This window comes from Tarenaya hassleriana, unplaced genomic scaffold (assembly GCF_000463585.1).
Source record: "Tarenaya hassleriana unplaced genomic scaffold, ASM46358v1 Cleome1, whole genome shotgun sequence".
In the NCBI taxonomy this organism is placed as follows: domain Eukaryota; kingdom Viridiplantae; phylum Streptophyta; class Magnoliopsida; order Brassicales; family Cleomaceae; genus Tarenaya; species Tarenaya hassleriana.
In genome coordinates this window covers 4449540-4473639 of record NW_010960187.1, presented here as the reverse complement: position 1 = coordinate 4473639, position 24100 = coordinate 4449540, and the positions used below count along the sequence as shown (strand labels likewise).

The window sequence follows — 24100 nt, the reverse complement described above, 5'->3', positions numbered from 1 at the left end:
CTTATCAATGAACTTCCACAACTATTGTGTCTAAAATTCACTGTAAACAAGAGACAGATTCAGGGGTGAGGGAAGGTTTCCCAACAAATTGCCGAAGATGGGCGGGTTTTGGAAGGCTATGTTGCTCCTCTTAAGCTCCATCCTTTAGAGAGAAAAAAAACAGTATAGAAAGCATTTGTGATCAACTGTCTTATGGGATTGGCATCAACTTGCCCTGTATGTAAACCCTGAAAGATGGAAAGAAAGAAAGAAAAAATATGTTCAAATCATTTACCAAGAAAATGACTTGTGAACAGAGAACAGAAAAAGATGGTAGGGTGTTTGCTCTTAAATCCATTCATGAGCCCACAGAAACGGATTACTTCAACACAAGAAACTCTATTATGATGCTGGATTGTTTGGTGAATCTCTTGATTGCATACTATATATATACCTTTCAGTCAAATGCATAGGGATCATCAGCATATGGGTTGAGGGAGCCTTCTGAAAACAAGTCGCCTATATTTGAAGAGCGTGGAGGCCCACTTGTGGTTGTTACCTGTTGCATGACACAAATATATATATATCTCACCAACTTCAGATCAAAGGAATGAGAGGAAAGGATAAGTAGGGAACATTATGCAAATTGAAAGTATCATACCTTAATGATACTTTTGGGGGTCTTTGCTCTAGGTGTAGTCCTTGCCTTGTGTTTTCGTGGCTCCTGTTCCAATCAAGGGGTTTCCAGTTCCAAGAAAAGTGGAAGGTCAAACACTGCTCTGGAGAAGATGGGTCTTGAAAATATATCTTAATAATGGGATAAGCTTTATATGCATACCTCGAACATGACTGTGCTTCTTGTCTTTCTCCGTTTTGTTATTGTTCTCCCATTATTGGTCTCAACTTCATACTCACGACGAGTTACCTTCCAAGTTGAACCACACACAAAAAAAGAAAAAATGGAATGAGGCGGGGATGACGCTAAGTAGTGTAAAGGACGTGATGTGATGTTTACCTTGTGATGGTGCTTAGGAATGCTCATTATGCTCCCTGTGTTAGCATTTTCAACTTTCTTAAGCAATTGTGACACGGGTGTTCCTGTTGCCTTGACAAAAGGGGAATCCTGCACTCAATGCATGAGAATGTATTCATGTGTAGACTTGGCCAAACAGGAACATAGAAACAAAGTAATATGGCCTGTTATTCTCCTGCCTGTTCATCGCCGTCACCCCTCACTGATATGTGCTGGCTTCTTTTGCTACCACCGGGACGTGATTCTCTAACTTTTATGGATGAAACTGAATACTCCTATAAGAGAAATAAAAACTATTAGTGTAATAATATAAGCTGATATTTTGGAGGTGGATCATAGATGGTAGGTAAACGTATTATTTTCATGCTGACCCTCTTAGAGTTTACTTCTTGCTCTTCAGGTGGTTTGTCACTCATAACCTTCCACTGCAGTTGCAACAAAGCTCTCTGCCTCTCTTCCTGCAAGAGAGAAAGAGAGCCCATTAGTTGAAATGCTTAAAGTTTCATCTAAAAGTGGTGCTTAAAGAAATGTTTACTTTAGACTTTTGAAGGTCTAATTCTTCTTGAAGCTTCCTGCACTCATCTTCGTACTGACACTTGAACGCTTTCAACTGAACTTCATGCTCATTCCTGAGTGCTGTTATCCTCTGGATAAGACTAAAAAACTATTTTTAGACAAATGACTCCATATTCTTACATTTATTAAACTATGGAATAATGTCCCGAGATACCGTTTTCAATTCATTTTCAGCCAGAATCTGAGCTCGCCTCATCTCCTCATCATGCTTTGCTTTAAGATTGAGCTCCTTATTCTCAAAGTCCTGCTTAATACTAATGATCTGCAGAACATGTGGGCATCAGTTAATTCGCAGAAGTTTCTAACTCAACATGACACATAGTGTGATAACGATCAAGATGGAAAAGGTATAGGGTCAAAAAGATCTTTGTCTCAGATATCTATTTAATAAACTCGAATTAGTCCTGTTAATTATGAGAGGTAGAACTCTCAGTAAGTTCCTTCTGATGCATTCATAAGCTATGCACCTTCATGGGTGATGATAATTATAGAAACTCATCATAATTCATTTGAAGGACTGAAATTCAAAGACAAACTAACTAGATGGTCAAGTGATGTAGCTCAAAAGGATCAGCAATCAATGCATTATGCATGTGTGGTACATACCAGAGAAGCATGTTCCTCCTGAACAGTCCGCAACTGTCTCCCTGATTCTTCTTTACAATCTGCTAGTTCTTTATCATATTTCATGGACAATTCTTTGACAACCTTTTCAACCTGAGGCCAGAATGAAAAACATCACAGAAACATGATCAATTGCTCAATAGATTACAACAACAGATTATGCTATGTGAGCAAACCTTTTCCTTCTCCACGTTAATAATGTCCTGTTTCTCCACATCATACTTCCTCCTGATCTCGTTAATTGCCTAAACAATATCAGAAAAACTGAGTTTGAAAATTTGCTGCATATTAAATCCGGCTTTAGGTAAGGGTTTTGAACAATCCTTGAGGTAGAACTTTGAGTTTATAGTGGAGAAACGGCTCCATAGATACCTGGTCATTCCTCTGAGATAATTCTTTCAAGTGTCTTGATAACTCCAATTGTTTATTCTCCAGCATCAGATCGTACTGTCTCTTGGCTTCTTCAAGCTTGGTTTCAGCAGCAACCAGCAACGCCTTGTCCTGTAGAAGGATTCATATCTGAAGTGTATTGAAAAGGAGGATAAAAAAACATAAAGTCATGTCCTGTTAACATATCATTCCTAAACCTCTGTGATGTGTTGGTCTAGCTTCTTCTCATTCTCCTTGCACTGCAGGATAATCAGATCTTTCTCCTCTAAGATGCTTTGGAGCTGGTTCACCTCTTTCACTAATGAATCTGCATGCAACTGACAGTCCTCGCTCTCTTTCTGCAAGATCTCTATTTGTTCAACCTTAGTCTTAGTATCAGACATCAGTTTCTCAGACTGCTCTTTGCTCTCCAACTCTAATGACGAAATTTTTAATGACAGTTCATGCTGTAAGATTAAAAAAAAATTACAGATTTAGCATTGCAAGTATGCACGGATAAAAACAATGCACATAGATAACTGAGAATTCCATACCGTTTTATTCTCTGATGCCCTCAGATTCTCCAGCAAAGTTTCTATTTCCTCTTTCAGCTTTGAAATCACTGTTTCTGTTTCAATGTTTTTTGAAGCAAGACTTTCTGCTTCTGACTCCAGTTTCTTGATTGTCTGCTTTGCAGTGCTTCGTTCTTCAGCAAGTTGGGACGCTACGAACCCTTTTGCTTTCTCAAGTTCAACTATTTTTTCATTTAGTTCTTGGCATGCTGATTGCAAGGCTTCTTTCCGTGAAGTTTCACTCAAGAGCTTGTTGTGGTATTGATGGAATGACCTTTGAGCTCGGTCAGAAGCAAGATCTCTTTCCTTTTGGAGAAAGAGGAAGTAAGTGTCATACAGACCATTTAGCTTGTCAAACTTCTCCATGAGGTTGAAGTTCTTTTTGTCCAATTCACCGAACTCTGATACTATTGCATGGACAAATCCGTCAAGCTTCTTGACCTCCTGGCCTGAGCTAACCAGTTTTTCAGATAGTTCATCCGCATTTAATTGAGCTTTCCTCTTTTCATTCTCCAATTTCTCCTGGATGGCAACAAGGCATTTGATCTCATCATCTTTCATCCTTAACTCATGGCCCACCTTCCCGAGTTGGCAGTTCAAATTTTCAATATTGAGTTTCCTTTCAGCACTGGTTGATTCAAAATTCCTTATCATTGCATCTGCCATTAAGAAGGGAGAAAGTACGAAGAGATCATAATCCAAATACCTTTATCATGAAGTTGTGGTGGGAAAAAGAAAAACCATAGTGGTGTTCAATTTATTTTCATTAGATATGTTACTCCAAGATGAAATCGCCGGTCTTAACAGGCAAACGACTAAAAAACACAGCTCTTAGTTTAAAAAAAAAATAAGATTCAAGGCATAAAAGAAGGTTAATGCCACGCGAACAAGTGTGCTTTCTCTGAATAACTTTCTGTAATATAAGCCAGAAACCCGTGATGATCTATCTTGTTTCCAATAGGTAAAAGACTACTACATAACATACAGCCCAATGAAAAGATCCTGATCTGTTGCATTGTCATATAATTGAGCTCTTCAAATTTGAATCTAGAATTAAACCATCTCTACCATCAATTCTTTTTACTACAGGTGATAAATCACAACGCCAATCTAAAATAACAGATGTTTTACCTTTCTCCTCGATGAGACTGGCTGTTCGGCACTGCTCATCCAAATAACATTTTTTCATCTGCTCTTTCTCAGTCTTGAGCTCCTCCAGCTCATTGTCACCTGCATGGTTGACTTAGACATTAAACTAACATTGATACCAGTAAGATTCAGAAAGAGAGCCCTGAAGTAATGTGATAAGAAGCCTACTGCAGTGACTTCTATTATTTACAGTATTGGTAAACATTACCGAAAAATAGCGTTAAACAAGGACTTACGGCTTTTGATGTTTTCTTCTGCGGCACCTAATCTTAAACATAGCTCTTGCATTTGCCTGTTTAAAGAGTCTATTGCTTCCGAACTAGCAGAAATTTTGCTCTCACAACGCACCTTATCCATCTCAGCTGTAGGCCAAGTTGAAACAGATAAAGCAACAAAGCATAAGAAAAAATAAAATCCAAAGAAAAGTTGTATCTATCCCTACCATCCTGAACTTGGGATGCCAAGTGATGTAGAGTCTCAGTAAGTTGATCACACAGAGTCTTTGTCGGAGAGAACTTGGATTCCAATCCTTTCCAAAGCTTCTCATCTTCCTTTTGCCTTACTCTGAGCTTTGCATTCTCATTAAAAGCGTTCTGCAACTTTTCTTCTAAGGCACGGATATGGTCCATTGACTTTTTCAGCTTAGAATTCTGAATCATGGGGGAAAACAATTTTCGTTCAAATTCCAGTCAGAATGTGCCCAGCAATTGATTTGGAAGGGAAAAGACCAGGATTTCCAACCAAGAAGTCACAAATCCTCTGGAATAGAAAATTCACGTGCAGATGATCAAATAATACCAAAGCAAACAAAAATCTGAAAATCCGAATTTCCATGCATAAATCGATTGAAAATCAAATGCTGAGCAGAAAAGCGTAAACAAAACCCTAGTAACATACCTCGTATCTACATCCATCAAACATAAGCATGATTACGCAGGGAACATAAGTAGAAAGCGGGAAAACAGTTGAAATACCGCCAATTCGAGATCAGTTTTCATAGAAGCCTGTTCCTTCACCAATTTCTCTGAAGACGAAGAAAAACAGAAGGCTATCATCAAAATCGCAAGAATTCGGAAGAGGACGAGCACAAATCTCAAAAACGAAAAAAAACCTGCAGTAAGCTTCAAATTTGCGAAACTTCCAGAAGAGGTGGAATCTGGAGGCTGGCGGGAGGAGAAGGAGAACGTGTTTGCCGATCCGGACGCCGATCGGTGCTGATCGAACCTCTTTATCAACGGAAACCCTAACTTTTGCATTTCGAGATTGGAGATGGAGATCGAGATCGTAAGAATAAAAGGAAGAAAATCTCTCTCTTTCTCTCTCCCTCGCTCGCTCGCTTCTTGAATTTCAGCCCGAGTATGAGATTAATCTGCAAATGAAGTTGAGCGCCAAGCTCTCCGGTGTTTATAAGCGGCCAACGGCTAGCTCCTTCAAACTGCTTCACGCGCTACAAGGTCGCGTGCATGTACGGGAGAAGTGATCAGAAATTTTACCAATTTTTGTTAAACCGGAAAAAAAATACACCAATTATCTATTTCAAAAAATATATTTGTAATGTTTTGATGAATAAACATAACTTGTGTTGATTTTGGTTAGTTTAAAAAAAATATTTCTGACAAATAATTTATTTTAAAATTTTATTATTTTTAAAAAATAATATATATATTTTTCCAACTTTATACACACTTGTGAATCATTTTACCATTCATCCAAGTATAGTTTTTTCTTTCCTATTAGCTATCCCCAATTATAAAATAAATGAAAAAACAGCGTTGTTACAACAAAAATTTTGTATAATCATAATTACAAAAAAAAAATGGAACTAATTGCAATTTAAAATATCTAAGAACTGCTTTAGATATTTAACTGCGGTAAAATAACGTTCATAGTGCTCTCTCTCTCCCGAGCCCGAGTTTGCAAGAAGACAAAATTACCCTGTGGCTGGAAGTGGGCTTAAAATCGGCCCATTTTTAAAGTTGAGCCGAACTATGACAGAGATAGGCCCAAGTGGCCATTCCCCAGAAAGAGAAATCTACTATCACCCAAAGCGAAAGATTAAATATCTTAATTTGTTTGTCGATGCGCATTTAAATACATGGGAATCATATAATTAAAGGGATGGTTTGAAATTTTAAAATAAAACTACACATCTTTGTTTGAGTTGTTGAAATCTAACTTTAGAACAATGTTTGAACTTCCATATAAGTAGGGGGAGAAACATATTTATTAAATATAGAGCATGTTTTATTTTCCCAAAATAATGATTTGTTTTAATTAAAAAAAATCAATATTAACTACGAGGGGAGTCGATCATACACCCACGCGAATCAATGTCATTATTCGAACGGGCATATAGATGCAAACAAAACACTAGAAAACAAACCGATGGGACCATGACATGATATGATAGTGGTGCCATTGAATTATCACTAAGTTTTATCGGCAATTACATATTATAGTAATTAAGTAGATTCCAGATAATTAGGTCGAACAGTCGAGGAATAGGATTTCTAGATATTGGATATTATTTTTGTTGCTTTAGGATGAAGGAATAATATTTATCCGTAAAAAATTATTTACTTGATATCAATATTTTACAACTTTGACAAAAAAATATATTTTACAATTAAAATAAACATAAATCTAATATATAACAATAATTAAAACGTCGATTTGAAATTTCTCTTCGTGTATTCATTTCATTTAATGAAAAAATGATCAAAACACTATTTATAGGAAAAAAAAAACGAAGATTAAATGATAATAATGGGTCGTAGAACACAATAAGGAAGAAAACAAAAAACAAAGAGACAGTACAACTCCACCACATGCTACATTACATGAGCATGCCTTTGCACTACTTTAAGCCATGTCCTTTTTTTTGGAGAAATTTATGAATAAAAAAAAAGTGAATTTATAGTTTAAATCGGACAAACTTATAATCAAAACAATTGAAATCTAAAACCAGATGTAGCGTAAACAAAATTAATTACTCTTATTACAAAAAATACGATAATTTTTTCAAAGTAAAATAATAGAGATAAGTAAGGAGATAGCATCGTGAAAAATAGAGAGGGTGGTAGTTTTATTTCCATGTAGTGATGCGCGTAGAGTTCGTGGTTGCGAATTGTTGAAACAACAAATTTTATTGTTGGTTTGTAATGTAATTATGTTATATATATATATATATATATGTGTGTATCAACTTCCACGCTATACTTCACTTTCAAATAACATTTCAAAACGATCTCTTTCAACCTTGTTGACATTGATATTTTATAAACCGAGAAGAAAAACACGGAAAGCAAATGTGGAGATTACACACACACACACACACACATATATATATATATATATATATATGTAAAATTGCAAATCAATGCAATAATAAATGTGTTCAAACTGAAAAATCATATATAACTGAATGGGTGATGAATAAGATGATGATTACTAAAAAAATGAATGTATATGATGGTTAGGCTTGTCTACATACACTATAAAGACCCCTCATTAAAATGTAACATGTGATTTTGGGGTAAATATAAATATGTTGGAGAATGGGAAGATTGTGTAGGAGTTGGAGACAAACATAAATTAAATAATGCGTGCCGATAATAAAATGTCTAAAATAATTAAATCATGGATCCTATTTCACATCCATTCAAAGACATAAATAAATGATAACAAAGATAGACTCCCATTAATGATTTCCAAAAGTATCGATCCCCGTGAGTGGAAAAAGCCACTTCAGTCTCTTTCCGAGAGATGAGACTTTTAATCCCACGCGATTAACATTCTCCCAAACAAAGCCAAGATCGAGAAACCCAGAAACAAAATTTTAGACTTTAGATTTGATACCTGTTTCGTGGTTTCTGGGAATTCTCGTTTGTTGATTATTGACATCGAAAGCTTTGTCCTTTCCATGAAGTTCTTCGATCAAGTGGAGGAAGCACACATTTTGAATTTGTCTTCTTGATGGCTATCTCGTGGACACACCCCTTGAAAAACAGCGAAAATCAGATCTGGATCGATTTCTCCAATTAAATCTTCGTGGGTGTTGTCGATAAGACAATCTTTATGGGTCTCTGAGACATGTCTGTATCTAGCGGCAACGGGGGTGGTTGTAGTGTAGTGTGGTTCAGAAGAGATCTAAGGGTCGAAGACAATCCGGCGCTAACGGCGGCTGTCCGTACCGGCGGCGGCACCGTGGCGGTGTTCGTGTGGTCGCCGGAGGAAGAAGGGCATTATCATCCAGGGAGGGTGTCGAGGTGGTGGCTGAAACAGAGCTTGGCTCATCTCGATTCATCTCTCAGGAGCTTAGGCACTTGTCTCATCACCAGAAGATCCACTGATTGTGTTTCTTCTCTTCTCGATGTTGTCAAGTCCACTGGTTCAACTCGGCTCTTCTTCAACCATTTGTACGGTCAGTGTTCTTCACGTGTCTCCCTCAATCTCTGTCCATGTTTCTGGTCTGATGTTTTGGCTTGAATGAACGTGATAAGCTGTTTCAGATGGAAATTCTGACCGATCTGGTGTTTATAAACTGTGTGTAGTCCGGGACCTTATAAACTATGTGATGAACCCTTTTGGAAAAAGTTTCCGACTTTGGAGCTGTGAGCATGATGCATCTGGTGAAGACTTGCTGCTTTGTTGTTTGCAGAAAAAAAAATGGATTTTACACCTTGAGTAGAATAAAAAACATTGGTATATGCAGTTCAAATATATCTATATCATGCTTGATGGCATCTCAAATGATTAGGATTATGCATGTTCTTGAAGAACAAAGATAGTAGATAATTTACCAGATACGCATTTGGTGGAGATTTTCTGGTTCTGTTATGGTCGGAAAAATTAGAACTAGTTAAACACCATAACTGGCAGAGGAAATAGATTTGTATTAATCTCAATTCGTAGGATGATAAAACTGTCATATAGATATGACAATATGTAAGTATCTGCGCCATGAATAAGGGAAGTCTTAACATTCAGCAACTAGAGGAGTATTGAGATTGTTCTGTTCTAGAGATACCTGAAAAGCCATTTATTTGGACATGTGGATTGAGTGAGTAGTAACTGTTGTGGCTTGCAGATCAATTGTCGCTGGTGAGGGATCATCGGGTCAAGGAGGTGCTGACCAAGCATGGGATACACGTGCAGTCATACAATGCAGATTTGCTATATGAACCGTGGGAAGTGAACGACAATGAAGGCAGACCCTTCACCACTTTTGTGCCCTTTTGGGAGAGATGCCTCAGCATGCCTTATGACCCCGAGCCTCCGCTTCTCCCCCCCAAATCCATAATCTCTGGTCTCTTTTCTTCCAACACATTTATGCTGAAAAGCTCTTTCTTTCTTAATAGTTATTGAAATTTCCCTCTTGTGTGGAATGCATAGCTTGGTTTTGGTCTTATACTCATTGATCTTGCAGTGTTCTTATACCCATTTTTCGACCGCATATTCTTGTCCAGTTATAATCAAGAATCTTGTGTTGATTCAACTTGTGCAGGAGATGTCGCTGGATGCCCTTCTGATGCATTGGTATTTGAAGACGAGTTGGAGAAAGCGAGCAATGCCCTTCTTGCACGAGCGTGGTCTCCTGGATGGAGCAATGCGGACAAGGCCCTCGCTACATTCATAGACGGTCCACTGATCGAATACTCCAAAAACAGCCGAAAAGCTGATAGTGCCACAACCTCATTCCTCTCCCCACACCTGCATTTTGGCGAGGTCAGTGTAAGGAAGGTGTTTCACCTTGTAAGGATCAAGCAGGTCATCTGGGCAAATGAAGGGAACAAATGTGGCGAAGAAAGCATCAATCTTTTCCTCAAATCGGTCGGTCTGAGAGAATACTCGAGGTATCTGAGCTTTAACCACCCATACAGCCACGAGAGGCCTCTTCTCGGGCATCTGAAACTGTTCCCATGGGTTGTGGATGAAAGCTACTTCAAGGCCTGGAGACAAGGGCGGACGGGTTACCCACTGGTAGATGCCGGGATGAGGGAGCTGTGGGCAACGGGTTGGCTGCATGATCGGATACGTGTGGTGGTCGCAAGTTTCTTCGTGAAAGTTCTTCAGCTTCCATGGAGATGGGGGATGAAGTACTTCTGGGATACCCTTTTGGATGCTGATCTTGAAAGCGACGCCCTTGGTTGGCAATACATCTCGGGTACTCTCCCCGACGGGCGTGAGCTCAACCGTATAGACAATCCGCAGGTACGTACGTTTTTTTCTGCAGATTCCAGGATAAAAGATTGAAAAAGATTGAAACTTTTTGTGGTTCCTCGTGTGGAAAACTGATGGGTCTTCTCTGTTCCTGCAGCTTGAAGGATACAAGTTTGATCCCGATGGAGAATACGTTCGGAGGTGGCTTCCAGAACTTTCCAGACTCCCGACAGAGTGGATTCACCATCCATGGGATGCTCCAGAATACGTGCTTCAAGTGGCAGGTGTGGAGCTTGGATCTAACTATCCACGACAGATTGTGAGCATAGATGCAGCAAAAGCCAGACTAGAAGCAGCCTTGTCCCAGATGTGGCAACAAGAAACAGTCATGAATGAAGACGAAGGGCTTGGAGAAACATCTGAGACAATTCACTTCCCAGAAGATACGGTCATGGCGGCAGAAGAGCTGTCTGAAACCACGGCAAATGGGTTCAATCCTCCGCAGCCAAATCCAATGGCGGCAATGAGGCGTTACATGGATCAGATGGTTCCAAGTATGACTGCATCATCGTTCATAACAGGAGGAGGAGGAGGAGGAGGAGGAGAAATTGCAGAAGAAGAATCTTCCTCTGCGAGCGTGAGAAACTCGGGAGGAGAAGTCCCGAGGAACATGAATCTGAACGTGGTCGGAAACGAAGAAGGAAGAACAGAAACTGTGTTGAACAGAGAGGTCGTGGAGATGAATGATCATCGGGAAGATTCCACGGCCGAATCTTCTAGAAGGGAAGGAGGGGTGGTTCCTGTCTGGTCTCCGACTGGTTCGACTTTCCCCGGCGAAGACAATGGGACAGAGACGAGCCCTGTGTTATTGGAGCCACGCCATCAGTCTCATCAGATCAATTGTCGTCGAAGACTCACTCGGACCGGTTGATTTACATATATATGTATGTATGTGTGTGAACTTAACGTAAGTTTTTCAGTGAATCTGTAGTTGTACTTGTACAGAGGAGACGTTAAAATAGTTTATGCAGAATCTAAGTGGCTAAAATAAACTTTTAATTTCTGTAATAATATCCGCAAATAAATATGACCTTTAATCATATCAAGAAATTGTTATCAATATGAAATTTCGTAATGTCAAAGTGTCAGGTAATGCATGTAAATCGCATTAAATGAACCGACAAAATGTACATAAACCCGTCCATCCATGCCTTTGACCATTTCTTGTTTCTTGAACGTATCTTTCAATACTTTGGCAATGGTAAGTACACCTCAATTATTCTATTTTATTTTATATTTGGTAAACAAGGTAATAGCATATTAGCATCTAAAACGTTCAAATTGACAAATGAAAGAATGAAGTGGACAACACACAAAGAAAGAAGTGATAAAAGGAAAGAAGACATTCACATCAATCAAGAAAAGACAAGGCATATATTTGAAGATATTGAAAGAATCATTTGGAGAAGTCTATATATACTGAAGACCCCATTACGGAAGGGTTGTCGAGATTATTGCTACTGATAAGCAGAGTCTGTGACCTTGGTAAGAGTCACATGTACGAGAAACACTGGTGAGAGATATCTGATAGAACGTGATATAGATCTGAGGGGAGCTTTAAGTAACAGGCAAACCGCCCTAGACGAGGTCCAGTGTAACACGTGGTGTGCGCTGCACACAAAATGTTTGTGGCTGATAGAATTTCTTGTGATACTGGAGTTTTATTCAGGAGGGGAGTGAAACTGGGTGGGTTGAGTGCTACTTGGAAGGAAAGGATTGAAGTGTACTTGACACGTATCAAAAAAATAGAATCAGCTTGGGAATTTTTGATTTACAATATCGTGTGAGAGTCCTTTTTCAATATTTATCATTAAAATATTTCAAAAAATAATACATGTAGGAACTGATAATATTACCAACTATTCGTGTTAGAAATCACAATCTACGTGTAATCTGTAATAATTCGGACAATAGATCTACACAGTAATTTATAAATCAACACACGGAAGCGTCGAATTGATTTATAAAAAGAAATAGAATTTATATATCAAGAAACTGGCAAAGGAAACATGTGATTTCAGAAAATAATAAACATTTTTAATAATTTTCTATATTTTTATCAACATAGACAAATTGCGTGACGAACAATAAAATAAAATAATAAGTTGATTATCCATATGGACAAAATTTGTTCATAGATAGTGTGGATAATATCATTCTTAGGAAAAAGGACATGATATTAAATAATAGGAGAGGAAGTCAACAGGCAAATGCATCTGATTATTAAATGCATTCATATTTTATCCGTTTTGCTTTTGTCTTTGAATTGCACCTCTTAGGCTCTTACTCTGCTTTTATCTTGATTTGTTCCAATATTTTCCCCCCTATTTTTAAAAACATCTCGAATACAGATTGGGCTGGATTCTAGATATGATCGATGAGATAATTTTTGTAGGAATAGTTTTATTATAATTTATGTTAGTGTGGAATTTTCATATAATTGTTTTTCCTTTAACAAATGGTTTCCTTTTATAAAATATAAAAATAACATTTCATTTTTTGTGACTATCTTCTAGAATTCCAATTACGTATTCATCCAGTTTATATATATGCCATCATTTTTGAGGGGCTTACTGATAATTTTAAAAATATGGAACCTGAAGTTAATATGTAGTATTCCTGAAGCTCATCAATGCAATTATGTACAAAGCTGTTTTCTTTTTCTTCGCTGGATATATGTAAATTTCGCGTAGGAAAAGGACATCAACGGAAGAGAACGAAGACTTCTTCGCAGAAATTTCATCGGCTCAGTTATCGTTTGTGCCTTCCGAGTGAAGCAAATTAGGGTTTTTTTTCGAGGTACTTCCCCCTTCTGTTTGATTCGTCTTTTTTCAACTCTGTTGTTTGTGGAGAATCTATTCGATCGTGGGTTATGATTTCGCTTCCTGAATATTGCAGATTGTGTGTATGTTTGGAAGATTTCGTAGTTTGAGTTTGAGGGCATCGAAGAAATTCATCAACTTTAATGAAAAAGCTCTGCTGCTATAGGTCTTCGTCCGAGGTAGAGATGTACACTTATTGGTTGTAGCGTGTTGTTGTGGAGATTTAGGAGTGCCGATTCTGTTGAAATGATGCAACTTTTCACGATTTACAATACGATCTTTGAAAATACGATTGATTTATCTGGATCAGTTTGGGTTTAGTGTAGGTATCTCAGAAATGATCGTTTTGAAGGAATGATAAGAAGACATGATAATTAAAAAAAAAAAAATCTGAGCTTTCTCTTGATGCGTGTTTTGGTTCATCGGTTAGGTAGTAGGGGGACAAGCATCGTCTCGGTCGGGTAAAGGGAAGAGCGAGGAAGGAGAGATTAAGTATGGGTTTAGTCTGGTGAAAGGGAAAGCCAATCATCCTATGGAGGATTATCACGTTGCTAACTTCATCAATATCCAAGGCCATCAGTTAGGATTATTTGCCATTTTCGATGGCCATATGGGGGATAGTGTCCCTGCATACTTGCAGAAGCATCTCTTCTCTAATATCCTGAAGGAGGTGAGGTTATCTTTAATTGTTTTTGTTTTCCTGTCTGTGTCTGTTTATGTTTTGGTTCCTCCTGTTTGTTTGTTTGTTTGCTTCAAACTTGTGGTATGACCAGAGACATGTATATCGAAGCTGCCCCTAGTGTTCTTGGTGTTGAGAACAAAAGTTGAATCCAATGTTCGCCCAAAGCTGAACAAAACTTAGCTCTGATTCTGTTTGGTTGTTTGAGCACAATTTAGAGATTATGACAATTCAATAAACTCAGCTGATTGTTTGTTTTTAGGGAGAGTTCTGGGTTGATCCTCGAAGGTCTATTGCGAAAGCTTACGAAAAGACAGACCAGGCGATTTTATCACATGGTTCTGACTTGGGCCGAGGCGGGTCAACAGCCGTGACTGCAATATTGATAAATGGGAGAAAGCTGTGGGTAGCCAACATTGGCGATTCACGAGCAGTTCTTTGTCGAGGAAGTGAAGCCATACAGATGAGTACAGATCACGAGCCCCGGACTGAAAGGGTGAGCATCGAGGATAGAGGCGGATTTGTGTCTAACCTGCCGGGTACAGTGCTATCTTCCACCTCATTGGTTTTTACCCGTTTGATCAAAGCTTATAAAACATTCACAAGAATGGTGAGATTGTTATTCCACGGCCTTCTCTCACAGGAGATGTCCCTCGGGTTAACGGGCAATTGGCTGTATCCCGTGCCTTTGGAGACAAGAGCCTCAAAACACATCTGAGTTCAGAACCTGACATAAAGGAGGTTACTTTAGACAGCAGCACAGACATCCTGGTTCTGGCAAGTGACGGCCTGTGGAAGGTGATGCAATCTACATGTCCGACGTGTTACCAAATTATACGGTTTGAAATAACTGGAAACCTTTTGAAGCGCAGGTGATGTCGAACCAGGAGGCGGTGGACATAGCGAGAAGGTTGAAGGATCCACAGAAGGGAGCGAAGGAGCTAACTGCAGAGGCGTTGAGAAGAGAGAGTAAAGACGACATATCATGTGTCGTCGTTAGATTCAGATGACGGCTGGTGTAAAAGAAGGGTATTTCTATTGGTGGAATGCATCAGAAGAAGAAGTCAGGGTGGTTTGGTCCATGTAGATTGTGTGGTTTAGGGCGGCAAAGAAGAAAGAGAGGGGGTGTGGTACTAATAGTAATACTATTGGTTGGTTTGAAAAAGAGATTCTATTAGGAGGGGAGTTCGAATGTTCTTCCGGATTTGGTACTCATTCCAAGTTTTCGTTTTGTCGTTTGTTATCTTTGTTTAAATGTCTCTACTCTAGTTTGAAATTAAAGCGTGTGTATGTATACATGAAGATTCTCAACTGGGCCCAACAATAGGCTCAAAAATAGCCCAATAACGTCTAAAGATGGCCCGATTAGGCCCAAACGAAACAAGATGAAAATTAGGGTTACAGAGGAGAGAGACCCTGAATATATCCTCTCCTCTCCTTTCAGCTCCAAGAGAGAGATCGATTGATGAGGGCTTTGTTCTGGAGATTGGATTTCTCTTTCTTCAGAGTTCATTTAGTCTCTGTTGTTTTTGTTCCTCTCTCCGTGGGTACATCTTCTTTTGATCCGTAGGGATCACTGTTTTGTTTGGATTCCGTTCGATATTTTTCGTATTTGGCTTTAATTAATTGTTGTTCTTTTTATTTTTGGTTAAATCCGATTCGGATCGAAAGGGATTTCGGATGCATAAAAAGAAAAAATTTGTAGAAAAGATAATATACAGCATGGCTGGCTGGATTATTCATATAGAATTTTTTCAAGGAATGGGAAGCCGACGAATCAATTGTTTTGTATAAAGATGCGAATACAAGCGTCATCGGATCAATAATTTCTCGCAAACCCATATTATTTTTGCGGAAGCCACCAACAAAAACGACTACAATCGGAATACATTGTCAAGAAAAATAAAATAAAAGGGAATCAATGGATGTGTGAAATCATAAATATCTCAAGTACTGAGCAAAAAACTAACATGATACATCTTGCTTACTGCACACACATATATATATATATATATATAATCATAGAGATGGATAGTCAGTTGGGGGTTAGTGGCGGATGGAGAAGGAATGATTTGAGGAGTTTATAAAAGGAACCGGGCTTCTCGAAGTTGAAAATGTGTCCTGTCCTTCTTATGACAGCAAGCCTGCAGTTTGGGCCGACGTGCTTCTCCAGTCTCTTCCCCATCTCCACCGGGAACACCTGGTCCTTCTCTCCCCATATTATCAGTGTCGGCTGCGGTTTTTTCATGTTTTTCAGAAATCATCCATCAAACTTGTGATTTTAAAGATGAAGGAAATCAGAAGAACCTGAGTGATCTTTGGTATCTCTGAGATTTTTCTGTCTCTTGGTATGGCTTTGATTAGCTCCCTCTTCTCCTCCACATTCTCTCTGCTCAACGCCTGCCTCATTTGGGTCATTTTCAGCATATAAATCTTTTTCTTTTAGCAGGGCCAGAAAACAAGGTGGAATAAAGAGATGGCTTAGAACACGTGGCGAGTTCTAATTGGATAAGACAAGGCTAAGTGAAAAAAAGACTGGCTCACGTGTTGGATGAAGTCCTCCAGAAGACACGACGGAATCAATCTGGTCGGCGACGGGTTGTAGAAGATGTAACCCATCAGTTCTCGGAGCTTTCCGACAGATTCCGGCACCAGAATCCTCGAAGCTTCGTCCAGATCCGAAACCCTAAACACCCCATCCCTCAGATCCTTCTCCTCCATGCACACGGCGGCGCAGCATATCACCACCCTCTCCACCACCGCCGCTCCGCCGCTCATCGCCGCCATTCGGTATCCGACGAACCCGCCGTAGCTGAGTCCGACGAGGCTGAATCGTTTGACGGAGAGAGCCTCCATGAGGGCCATTAGGCATTGGGCCTGGAATGACTCGGAGCGTTCGGGTCGGGTCGTGGAGGAGAACCTGAGTGATCTTTGGTATCTCTGAGATTTTTCTGTCTCTTGGTATGGCTTTGATTAGCTCCCTCTTCTCCTCCACATTCTCTCTGCTCAACGCCTGCCTCATTTGGGTCATTTTCAGCATATAAATCTTTTTCTTTTAGCAGGGCCAGAAAACAAGGTGGAATAAAGAGATGGCTTAGAACACGTGGCGAGTTCTAATTGGATAAGACAAGGCTAAGTGAAAAAAAGACTGGCTCACGTGTTGGATGAAGTCCTCCAGAAGACACGACGGAATCAATCTGGTCGGCGACGGGTTGTAGAAGATGTAACCCATCAGTTCTCGGAGCTTTCCGACAGATTCCGGCACCAGAATCCTCGAAGCTTCGTCCAGATCCGAAACCCTAAACACCCCATCCCTCAGATCCTTCTCCTCCATGCACACGGCGGCGCAGCATATCACCACCCTCTCCACCACCGCCGCTCCGCCGCTCATCGCCGCCATTCGGTATCCGACGAACCCGCCGTAGCTGAGTCCGACGAGGCTGAATCGTTTGACGGAGAGAGCCTCCATGAGGGCCATTAGGCATTGGGCCTGGAATGACTCGGAGCGTTCGGGTCGGGTCGTGGAGGCCCCGCCGAAGAAGAGGAGGTCGGGGACGAAGACGTTGAAGTGCGGGGAGAGGCGGCGGACGACGGCGGACCATTGCCAGACGGAGGTGGCTCCGAGGCCGTGGATGAGGAGGAGGTTGGGCTTGGAGTCGGGTCGGGTTTTGGGAACCCAGCAATGGACGATGGTCCCGTCGTTGAGATCGGTGGAAACGGGCCGGAGCCCCGATTTGATGAATCCGGATCTGAAGTGCCCGTGTACGGCTACAGACAAGCTGAAGCACCTTGTCATTTGGAGAATCGGAAAAGATTCGACCGGAATATTCGATCGGTGGTTCTTTTTTTTGGTGGGGAGAAAAGTGGGTTTACTTGTAGGAAATGGACACACACACACACCCATTCGTATGTGAAAACAGATACATGTTCGTATATTGACTTACATGACCGGACACATGAAAAATGTTGTACGTCGTGATAATAAATACGAGAAAAGTATGCTGGTAAAAGGGCAGAGACGTGTTATTGCATTATGCTTGGATTTTACGGATATATTTATTTAATTGCCAACAACAAAAGGGAATGGGAGACGGGTGTGTTAGGTAAAGGATCTTTATAACCAAGCCTGTCTCAAGGATATTGCCATAACTCGCTGTCTATTTTTTTGTGTCAAGGGATGGGTATCATATTATATCCTTTTTTAACTGCGGAAAATCCAACTTGTAGCTATTTTTCCTGCAATATATTCGGTAAAATTTTTCTTTGGATAAAAAAAGAAAGATAAGAGACGTACTTTTGTGAAAGGAGAATATTTTTCCCACACGTGACTAACGGAAAAGACCATCTCGAAGATTAATAAAAGGTAATCTTCTAGATCTTCCATGTACATTCAGAAAAAAGAATAATACCGGTCCGCCAGCCTCTAAAACGACGTCGTGTTGGAGATTTATTAAATCCTTTTTCGATGGTTGATGGGTAAAGCAGAAAACTAAAATCCCAATTATGGCCCAATACGACCATTTCAACGTTCACCTAGAAACCCACATGACCCAAACTTTATAACATAATCAAACTTGAATATAATTAATTCTGCATTTGATCCGAACTCGAAATAAGCAGAACCAAAACTATGCTTCTTCTAGAATTGAAGAATATAGTTGATATTCAATCTGACTTAACCTTAAACCAAATCAAATTTAATTATATTTTATTTGGATTCAAACTTTTTATAGAAACCGAACTAATAATCCAGTCTCCCATCCCACGGGAATGATGAATCTGTCAGGTACCCTCTAAACGATGTCGTGTGACACCTAGTATGCCACTAATGTTCATTTATATACGTGTGATGATCTGTGATTCAATAGAAATGCAACTTCATCCTTGTACCGGCCATTTTGTGTCCTTTTTTCCCCCCAATCTTCCGTGGTACTTATCTCTGACAGGAGCTGTCTCTTTTTTCTTTTGTCTGTTGTCTGTAGAATCTAATATCTGTGGAGGGGTTTGTGGTCGGATTTGTTACACGTAAGAAAAATATGCCGATCGACCCAGAACCAATGGTTCTCATGATTTCGGAAAAGGAGTTCAAACCCACCAAGGCCTGTCGGTATCATTCATTTCATTTCATGTACTCATTTTGATCATTTCAAATGCAACCCTCATCCACTCAGTTTGACATCTCAAGTTGAACTATGTAATGATACGTATGGATTAAAAAAATCGAATTAGTTCGAGTTTGTCCCGTCCGGATATGTGTTACGTATTCATATGAATTAAAAATGGTGATTTCTTTAGAGAATTTCAAGGGCCGTTTAGTGGGCACATGACATCCATGCATGCGTACGAGATTTCATTTTTCTATTGCTAACAAATAGACAGGAAATATGGTTTTAAAAAAAAAATGTCTCTACGTTACTACGTACCATATATACCTAGAGCCTATAAAGATCAATATTCTTTTTTGTCATAAAAATATATGTATTTAGAAAAACTCAATATTTTAAACCCATTATTGAGTTGTATTAACTGTAATATTTGTTTTGTTATTAAAAACATATATTTTTAAAATATCATATTTAAATTTTTGTTTAAAAGTACGAAGAAGCTCATAAGTTTATTCAAATCATCGCGATTTATTTTAATCTTAAACGATATTATCAATATATATAACAAATATGATATTGTTAATGAAAATCATTCAAAATATAGTTTCTTTCAACATAATGAAAGAAAATATACAAAATAATTAAAATTTGAAAATAAATTTGACATTCTACACTCGAGAGAGAAATGAAAAAGTTAAATACGTCTGAATCTTCGAGAATGCTCCATATATTTTGAAATACGAATTTCAAAGCAGTAAAATACTCTCTCCATTATTATTTACATTTTGGAATATTTTTTGTTTTAAAATAAATGATATTTTCAAATTTTCCATATATTTGTTCTAAATTTACAGTTTATAAATAATAATTAAATATTTCAATATAATAATTCTCTACACAATAAATAAAGGTATTTTAACAAAACTTTATTTTCTTTAATATGTGTATTTAAATCTAAAACGTCACTTAAAATTAAATAGAGGAGTATTATGTAAATAAAAGTATAAAACAAAAGAACAGTGTTTAAACCTTAGACAAATTCTTTGATTTTTTAATAATTTGGGATTAACGCCGCTGGAGACCGTTGATTTCTAAAGTGGACCCTCACCTTTGTCTGAAAGAATCTCCAGGCTTCCACAAGAATTCGCCACGTCGTCGTAAACAATGTCCCATGAGGGAATTTAAATCCATAAAGGGACAACAATAAAAATTTTACCAATCTTGCAAATCTCTCTCTCTCTCTAATCAATTATTATTCGATGGATTATTCTCCACCGTACGATTGGTGGAGACCACTTGAGGTTAGATGCGCTTAAAAGCAGCGGGTCCAAGGGATGGACGCCGTTACTTGCCGTTAAAAGACGCAATGAGAAGGAATTTGTCTTTGCTTTTTTTTTTTTTTTTTACCCCTAACGCACGCACACGATGCCAAAAACATTGGTTTATTTTAATTTAAGTGTCTTCCTTTCGTGCATTCCTAGAGCTAATTCTAAATTTTTTACAAATATTATTCGTATACATTAACAACCTAGAATTAGTTTTTGAATATCAACGCATCTTTTCAATTAAAATAAATAAAAAAAACTGGAGAGAATACCTTTAAATAGTGTTATCCTTTTATAAATTACTGTAAGTTTTGGGTTCAAATTCTACAGAAATAACAATATACTATTTCCATGCTACAATGGCAATATCTTTTAAGTCTCAGTAGAAAGTTCCCAACTGTATGCACTAAAATTGGCAGGCCGTATCTGATTTTAGCCTTAGTTTTATAACTACATATATATATATATATATATGTGTGTGTGTGTATGTTATAGGTTTCAACCTCATTAGGAAGAAATACTCTATGATGATATATGTTTATGATATAATTATTTAAAATAATGGACACCGTGTTTCATGCGCGTATGCCCCAATATTATTCTGGCATTTCTAACCTTATTCGAGCAGGCAAACACCAACTCCTATATACGTATGTGTGCAAATATACGGATGGAATACGTACACCTGGTGGTCTCTTATAGCGAACATCACTGCCGTCTTGTCTCTTACACCATAATTTTAGTACATGTGGTTCTCCTGCATGCTCTGCACAGAAGACCGTAATCTGCCAGGTACATCATCATTATTCTCCTTTATTTTTTCCCCACACAACACGAAAAAAAAAAGTTCATCCTCGCTGGTCTTGTTTCACAGTTCAGACCAAAGATTTGAGCTCCGACACCTGTACGTATTGATTATGCATCCGAATACACGTATACAAACATTCTCCTGCAGTACTTCGTATGCAGATTTCCAGATCTTGTATCTTTATATATGCCTGATTGATAATTGGATACGATTGATCTCATAAAAAGTAAATTTTTTTGCCATTCGAAGATCTGGAAAGCGAGGATTTATTTTACAGGGCCTTTTTTTTTCTGGGTACTGATAAAGCTCGCTCTTTTTTTGTTTGTTAATGGTGATAGACATATCCGCAGTGGAATCTGGAGGTTGGTGTCCTGATTACGATTTTTTGTTTGCTCAGAGCTGTTGAATTAATCAATCAGTATTATAAACAAGAGGAGTTGTTGGGTTTGGTGAAAGATCAGAAGAGAATTGCTCCGGCGAAACTTCTGGAACTCTGGCCGACACGTCAGTGGAATCTCCGGCGGCCGGATCAGGCACTGCCTCCTCGTTTTCCGTCGACCATTCAGCTTCGAATTGCATCTTCCTTCTTCCGTGGCGTCTCCCTATTGACTACGGCTAATTTCTGATTCTCTTGTTAATTTCGTTGCTGTTCCCAAGGAACCCTACCATTCGGAATTCATCTGAGATGTGATTGAAACAGCGTCGAATTCAGGGGGAAAAAAAAGAAGATCGAAACTTTTAGCTATTCTTGTGCCGATTAAGAAATCTGAGCTCGAGGGTTTGTCTAAGTGATGGCGAAATTCAACTGCTTCGCCGGATTGATGAGGAAGAAGAACAAGGTGGGCAATTGTTTTTTATTCTCGAATCTTCATGATATTGCAGTGAATTCATCGCATTACCGTAAAAACATGTGGTTGAAACAGGCGAATGGGAGAACTCCAAGATCGGGAGAGTACAAATCATCGCAGAGAATCCGCCAGCTCAGACTGGAAGAACCGGTCAAGCCCCTGGAGAACGACGAGCCCAACAGCTCAGGTCATGACAAAGCCATTCTCGGAAACCACACTCCGGTCGGCCCTGCATCTTACGACGGCGAAGATGAACGCGATGACGAAAACGCTTCCATGAAACGGGAATTCTCCGATTTCCATCCCCAAGCCAGCGCCCCCCAATCCACAAACGGCGATTTCTGCTCTAAAGACTCGAATTTGGAGAATGTCAAGGAGGTTTCAGAAGCTCCGGATGGCAGCCATGGCTACGACGGGCACGTAAGCGACCCTGGCGTGGGAAGAGTCGCATCAATGGAGGCCTCTCCTAAGCTGAAACGCTCGTGCTCTAGCCTCGAAACCCGAGAGGTTTTGAGTAAGATCACGAGCCGTCTCACCCGTCCCGATCACGTTTCTCCTCGTGATGCTACCGAGTTCTTCGATATTGCTCCTGAGAGTCCTACATCAGTGCTATCGCAGAGAAGTGCAGATAGAGTGATGCTGAAGAAATACTCGTCGAGGCAGATTCTTCCCTCGAGGAGCAAGCGATTATGGTGGAAGCTCTTCCTATGGAGCCACCGGAACCTCCATAAACGCCAGGATTCGTCAAAGTCTCAGCCTTTGCGTGTTTCCGAGGCGAAACAAGAGTCGGGTTATGCATCCGACATCCTCGAGCACAACCAGGTGGCAGCGAAATCGAGCCCTGGAGCATTCACCGAAGATTCTCCCAACAATTTCACTGGTTCCCCAGGCCAAGAAGCTTCTTCAAGCTTGTGGCCGCATAACCAGTGGCTAGCGTTCTCTGCTGAATCATCTTCTTTCAAAAGAGTAGACGAATGGGTGAGAGATCTCGATGTCGAAACCTCGGTTCCCGCCTTTGAGGACGGCGACATAGCGGGTGGTTTTGACTTCCCAAATTCTCTCGAGGCCGAGAGATCAAACCCGGGAGGGCAAATGGCTCATAACGGAAGCAGCAATATATATGAGGCAATTGTTCACGCGAATAGCCTTATCCAGTCACTGAACAAATCCTCAAGCGTGGCTCATATTTCGAGCATCGGGTTGAAAGCTGTTCCGACCATCTGCCATTTCAACAGCCTTAAGTCGGTAGACTTATCCAACAACTTCATAGGTAAAACCCTCCTCCCTCCTCAACTTAAACAAGTCGATGTCTTTTCATTCATCCTTTGATGTTCATCAATTTGGTAATGGTTGGATTTGCAGTTCAAATAACTCAGGGATCACTGCCAAAGGGCCTGCACGCGTTGGACCTTTCGAAGAACAAGATCACTGTCATCGAAGGTCTTAGAGATTTGTCGCGGCTTCGGGTTCTCGATCTCAGTTACAATCGCATCTCTCGCATTGGACAAGGTAAACACATCTACATCTACATATCGGGTATCTAAGATTTTCAAGTCGTATCGGGTATCTGAAATTTGAGTTTTTTTTGGTCGAGCACTATATGATTGAATCTCTTAAGATTTAGGACCGGTCTCTCTCTCTCTCTCTGTGAATAACCAGGCTTATCAAACTGCGTTCTGATCAAAGAACTCTACCTGGCCGGGAACAAGATCAGCAACGTCGAGGGCTTACACCGACTCCTGAAACTCACAGTCCTCGACCTCAGCTTCAACAAGATCACCACCGCCAAATCCATCGGACAGCTCGTCGCCAATTACAATTCCCTAGTCGCTCTCAACCTCCTGGGGAACCCGATACAGAGCAATATCGGCGAGGATCAGTTGCGGAAGGCGGCCTGCGGCTTGCTCCCCAAGCTCGTTTACCTCAACAAGCAGTCCGTTAAGCCTCATCGAGCCAGGGAGGTTATCACTGACAGCGTGGCTCCGGCCG

At 39.8% G+C, this 24100-nt stretch overlaps 6 protein-coding genes across 9 annotated transcripts in view; 3 read left to right on the top strand and 3 right to left on the bottom strand.

Moving 5' to 3' along the window:
* Positions 1–136: 136 nt before the first annotated feature.
* On the bottom strand, positions 137–5652 carry LOC104810802 (synaptonemal complex protein 1-like). Of its 2 annotated transcripts, none has more exons than XM_010537227.2 (19): positions 5414–5652; positions 5277–5326; positions 4745–4952; positions 4539–4664; positions 4285–4383; positions 3136–3812; positions 2800–3048; positions 2585–2713; positions 2389–2457; positions 2195–2305; positions 1743–1850; positions 1548–1658; positions 1384–1470; positions 1192–1287; positions 995–1102; positions 818–904; positions 641–703; positions 434–538; positions 137–227 (listed from the first exon to the last, which is right to left on the bottom strand). In XM_010537227.2, exons 1-18 carry the CDS (start codon positions 5556–5558, stop codon positions 437–439), a joined length of 2625 nt encoding a protein of 874 aa, XP_010535529.1. In that variant the 5' UTR covers positions 5559–5652; the 3' UTR covers positions 137–227; positions 434–436. The 2 variants fall into 2 exon arrangements, with proteins under 2 accessions (XP_010535529.1, XP_010535536.1); XM_010537234.1 differs by having other exon boundaries at positions 5200–5326; positions 5414–5462.
* A 2361-nt stretch (positions 5653–8013) lies between these two features.
* Positions 8014–11535, top strand: LOC104810791 (cryptochrome-1-like). Its single transcript, XM_010537215.2, has 4 exons — positions 8014–8725; positions 9392–9610; positions 9809–10515; positions 10622–11535. The coding sequence occupies exons 1-4, from the start codon at positions 8395–8397 to the stop codon at positions 11393–11395; spliced, it is 2031 nt and encodes a 676-aa protein (XP_010535517.1). The 5' UTR covers positions 8014–8394; the 3' UTR covers positions 11396–11535.
* A 1677-nt stretch (positions 11536–13212) lies between these two features.
* Positions 13213–15336, top strand: LOC104810772 (probable protein phosphatase 2C 9). 3 transcript variants are annotated; one of them, XM_010537186.1, is made up of 6 exons: positions 13213–13323; positions 13423–13525; positions 13777–14016; positions 14288–14564; positions 14669–14823; positions 14898–15336. In XM_010537186.1, the coding sequence occupies exons 2-6, from the start codon at positions 13490–13492 to the stop codon at positions 15033–15035; spliced, it is 846 nt and encodes a 281-aa protein (XP_010535488.1). In that variant the 5' UTR covers positions 13213–13323; positions 13423–13489; the 3' UTR covers positions 15036–15336. The 3 variants fall into 3 exon arrangements, with proteins under 3 accessions (XP_010535488.1, XP_010535496.1, XP_010535504.1); XM_010537194.2 differs by lacking the exon at positions 13423–13525 and having other exon boundaries at positions 13222–13323; positions 14898–15321; XM_010537202.2 differs by lacking the exon at positions 13213–13323 and having other exon boundaries at positions 13434–13525; positions 13781–14016; positions 14898–15321.
* A 456-nt stretch (positions 15337–15792) lies between these two features.
* Positions 15793–16935, bottom strand: LOC104810756 (monoacylglycerol lipase ABHD6-like; the record flags this gene model as incomplete). Its single annotated transcript, XM_019202760.1, has 3 exons — positions 15793–16258; positions 16333–16425; positions 16570–16935. Coding segments are annotated over 3 exons (657 nt in total), but the record flags the coding sequence as incomplete, so codon positions are not given.
* A 282-nt stretch (positions 16936–17217) lies between these two features.
* On the bottom strand, positions 17218–17821 carry LOC109116340. Its single transcript, XM_019201579.1, has 2 exons — positions 17254–17821; positions 17218–17222 (listed from the first exon to the last, which is right to left on the bottom strand). The coding sequence occupies exons 1-2, from the start codon at positions 17819–17821 to the stop codon at positions 17218–17220; spliced, it is 573 nt and encodes a 190-aa protein (XP_019057124.1).
* A 4049-nt stretch (positions 17822–21870) lies between these two features.
* The window catches only part of LOC104810738, a 3126-nt gene continuing 896 nt past the window's right edge, over positions 21871–24100 (top strand). The window contains exons 1-4 of the mRNA XM_010537132.2: positions 21871–22102; positions 22187–23381; positions 23474–23620; positions 23771–24094. Coding sequence (XP_010535434.1) covers positions 22055–22102; positions 22187–23381; positions 23474–23620; positions 23771–24094 — 1714 coding nt within the window. The 5' untranslated portion in view covers positions 21871–22054. The remainder of the gene's footprint in view (positions 22103–22186; positions 23382–23473; positions 23621–23770; positions 24095–24100) is intronic.

What these genes read in the sequence shown, in the direction of transcription:
- LOC104810802 (XM_010537227.2), bottom strand. Translation starts at nt 5,558, where the DNA reads ATGCAAAAGTTAGGGTTTCCGTTGATAAAGAGGTTCGATCAGCACCGA. An exon ending in GGGGTGACGGCGATGAACAG is followed by an intron (nt 1,103 to 1,191) that starts GCAGGAGAATAA and finishes CATTGAGTGCAG; the next exon opens with GATTCCCCTTTTGTCAAGGC. An exon ending in TTCCTAAGCACCATCACAAG is followed by an intron (nt 905 to 994) that starts GTAAACATCACA and finishes TCAACTTGGAAG; the next exon opens with GTAACTCGTCGTGAGTATGA.
- LOC104810791 (XM_010537215.2), top strand. Translation starts at nt 8,395, where the DNA reads ATGTCTGTATCTAGCGGCAACGGGGGTGGTTGTAGTGTAGTGTGGTTC. An exon ending in CCCCAAATCCATAATCTCTG is followed by an intron (nt 9,611 to 9,808) that starts GTCTCTTTTCTT and finishes CAACTTGTGCAG; the next exon opens with GAGATGTCGCTGGATGCCCT. An exon ending in ACCGTATAGACAATCCGCAG is followed by an intron (nt 10,516 to 10,621) that starts GTACGTACGTTT and finishes CTGTTCCTGCAG; the next exon opens with CTTGAAGGATACAAGTTTGA.
- LOC104810772 (XM_010537186.1), top strand. Translation starts at nt 13,490, where the DNA reads ATGAAAAAGCTCTGCTGCTATAGGTCTTCGTCCGAG. An exon ending in GCTATAGGTCTTCGTCCGAG is followed by an intron (nt 13,526 to 13,776) that starts GTAGAGATGTAC and finishes TTCATCGGTTAG; the next exon opens with GTAGTAGGGGGACAAGCATC. An exon ending in ATTTGTGTCTAACCTGCCGG is followed by an intron (nt 14,565 to 14,668) that starts GTACAGTGCTAT and finishes CTTCTCTCACAG; the next exon opens with GAGATGTCCCTCGGGTTAAC.
- LOC109116340 (XM_019201579.1), bottom strand. Translation starts at nt 17,821, where the DNA reads ATGACAAGGTGCTTCAGCTTGTCTGTAGCCGTACACGGGCACTTCAGA.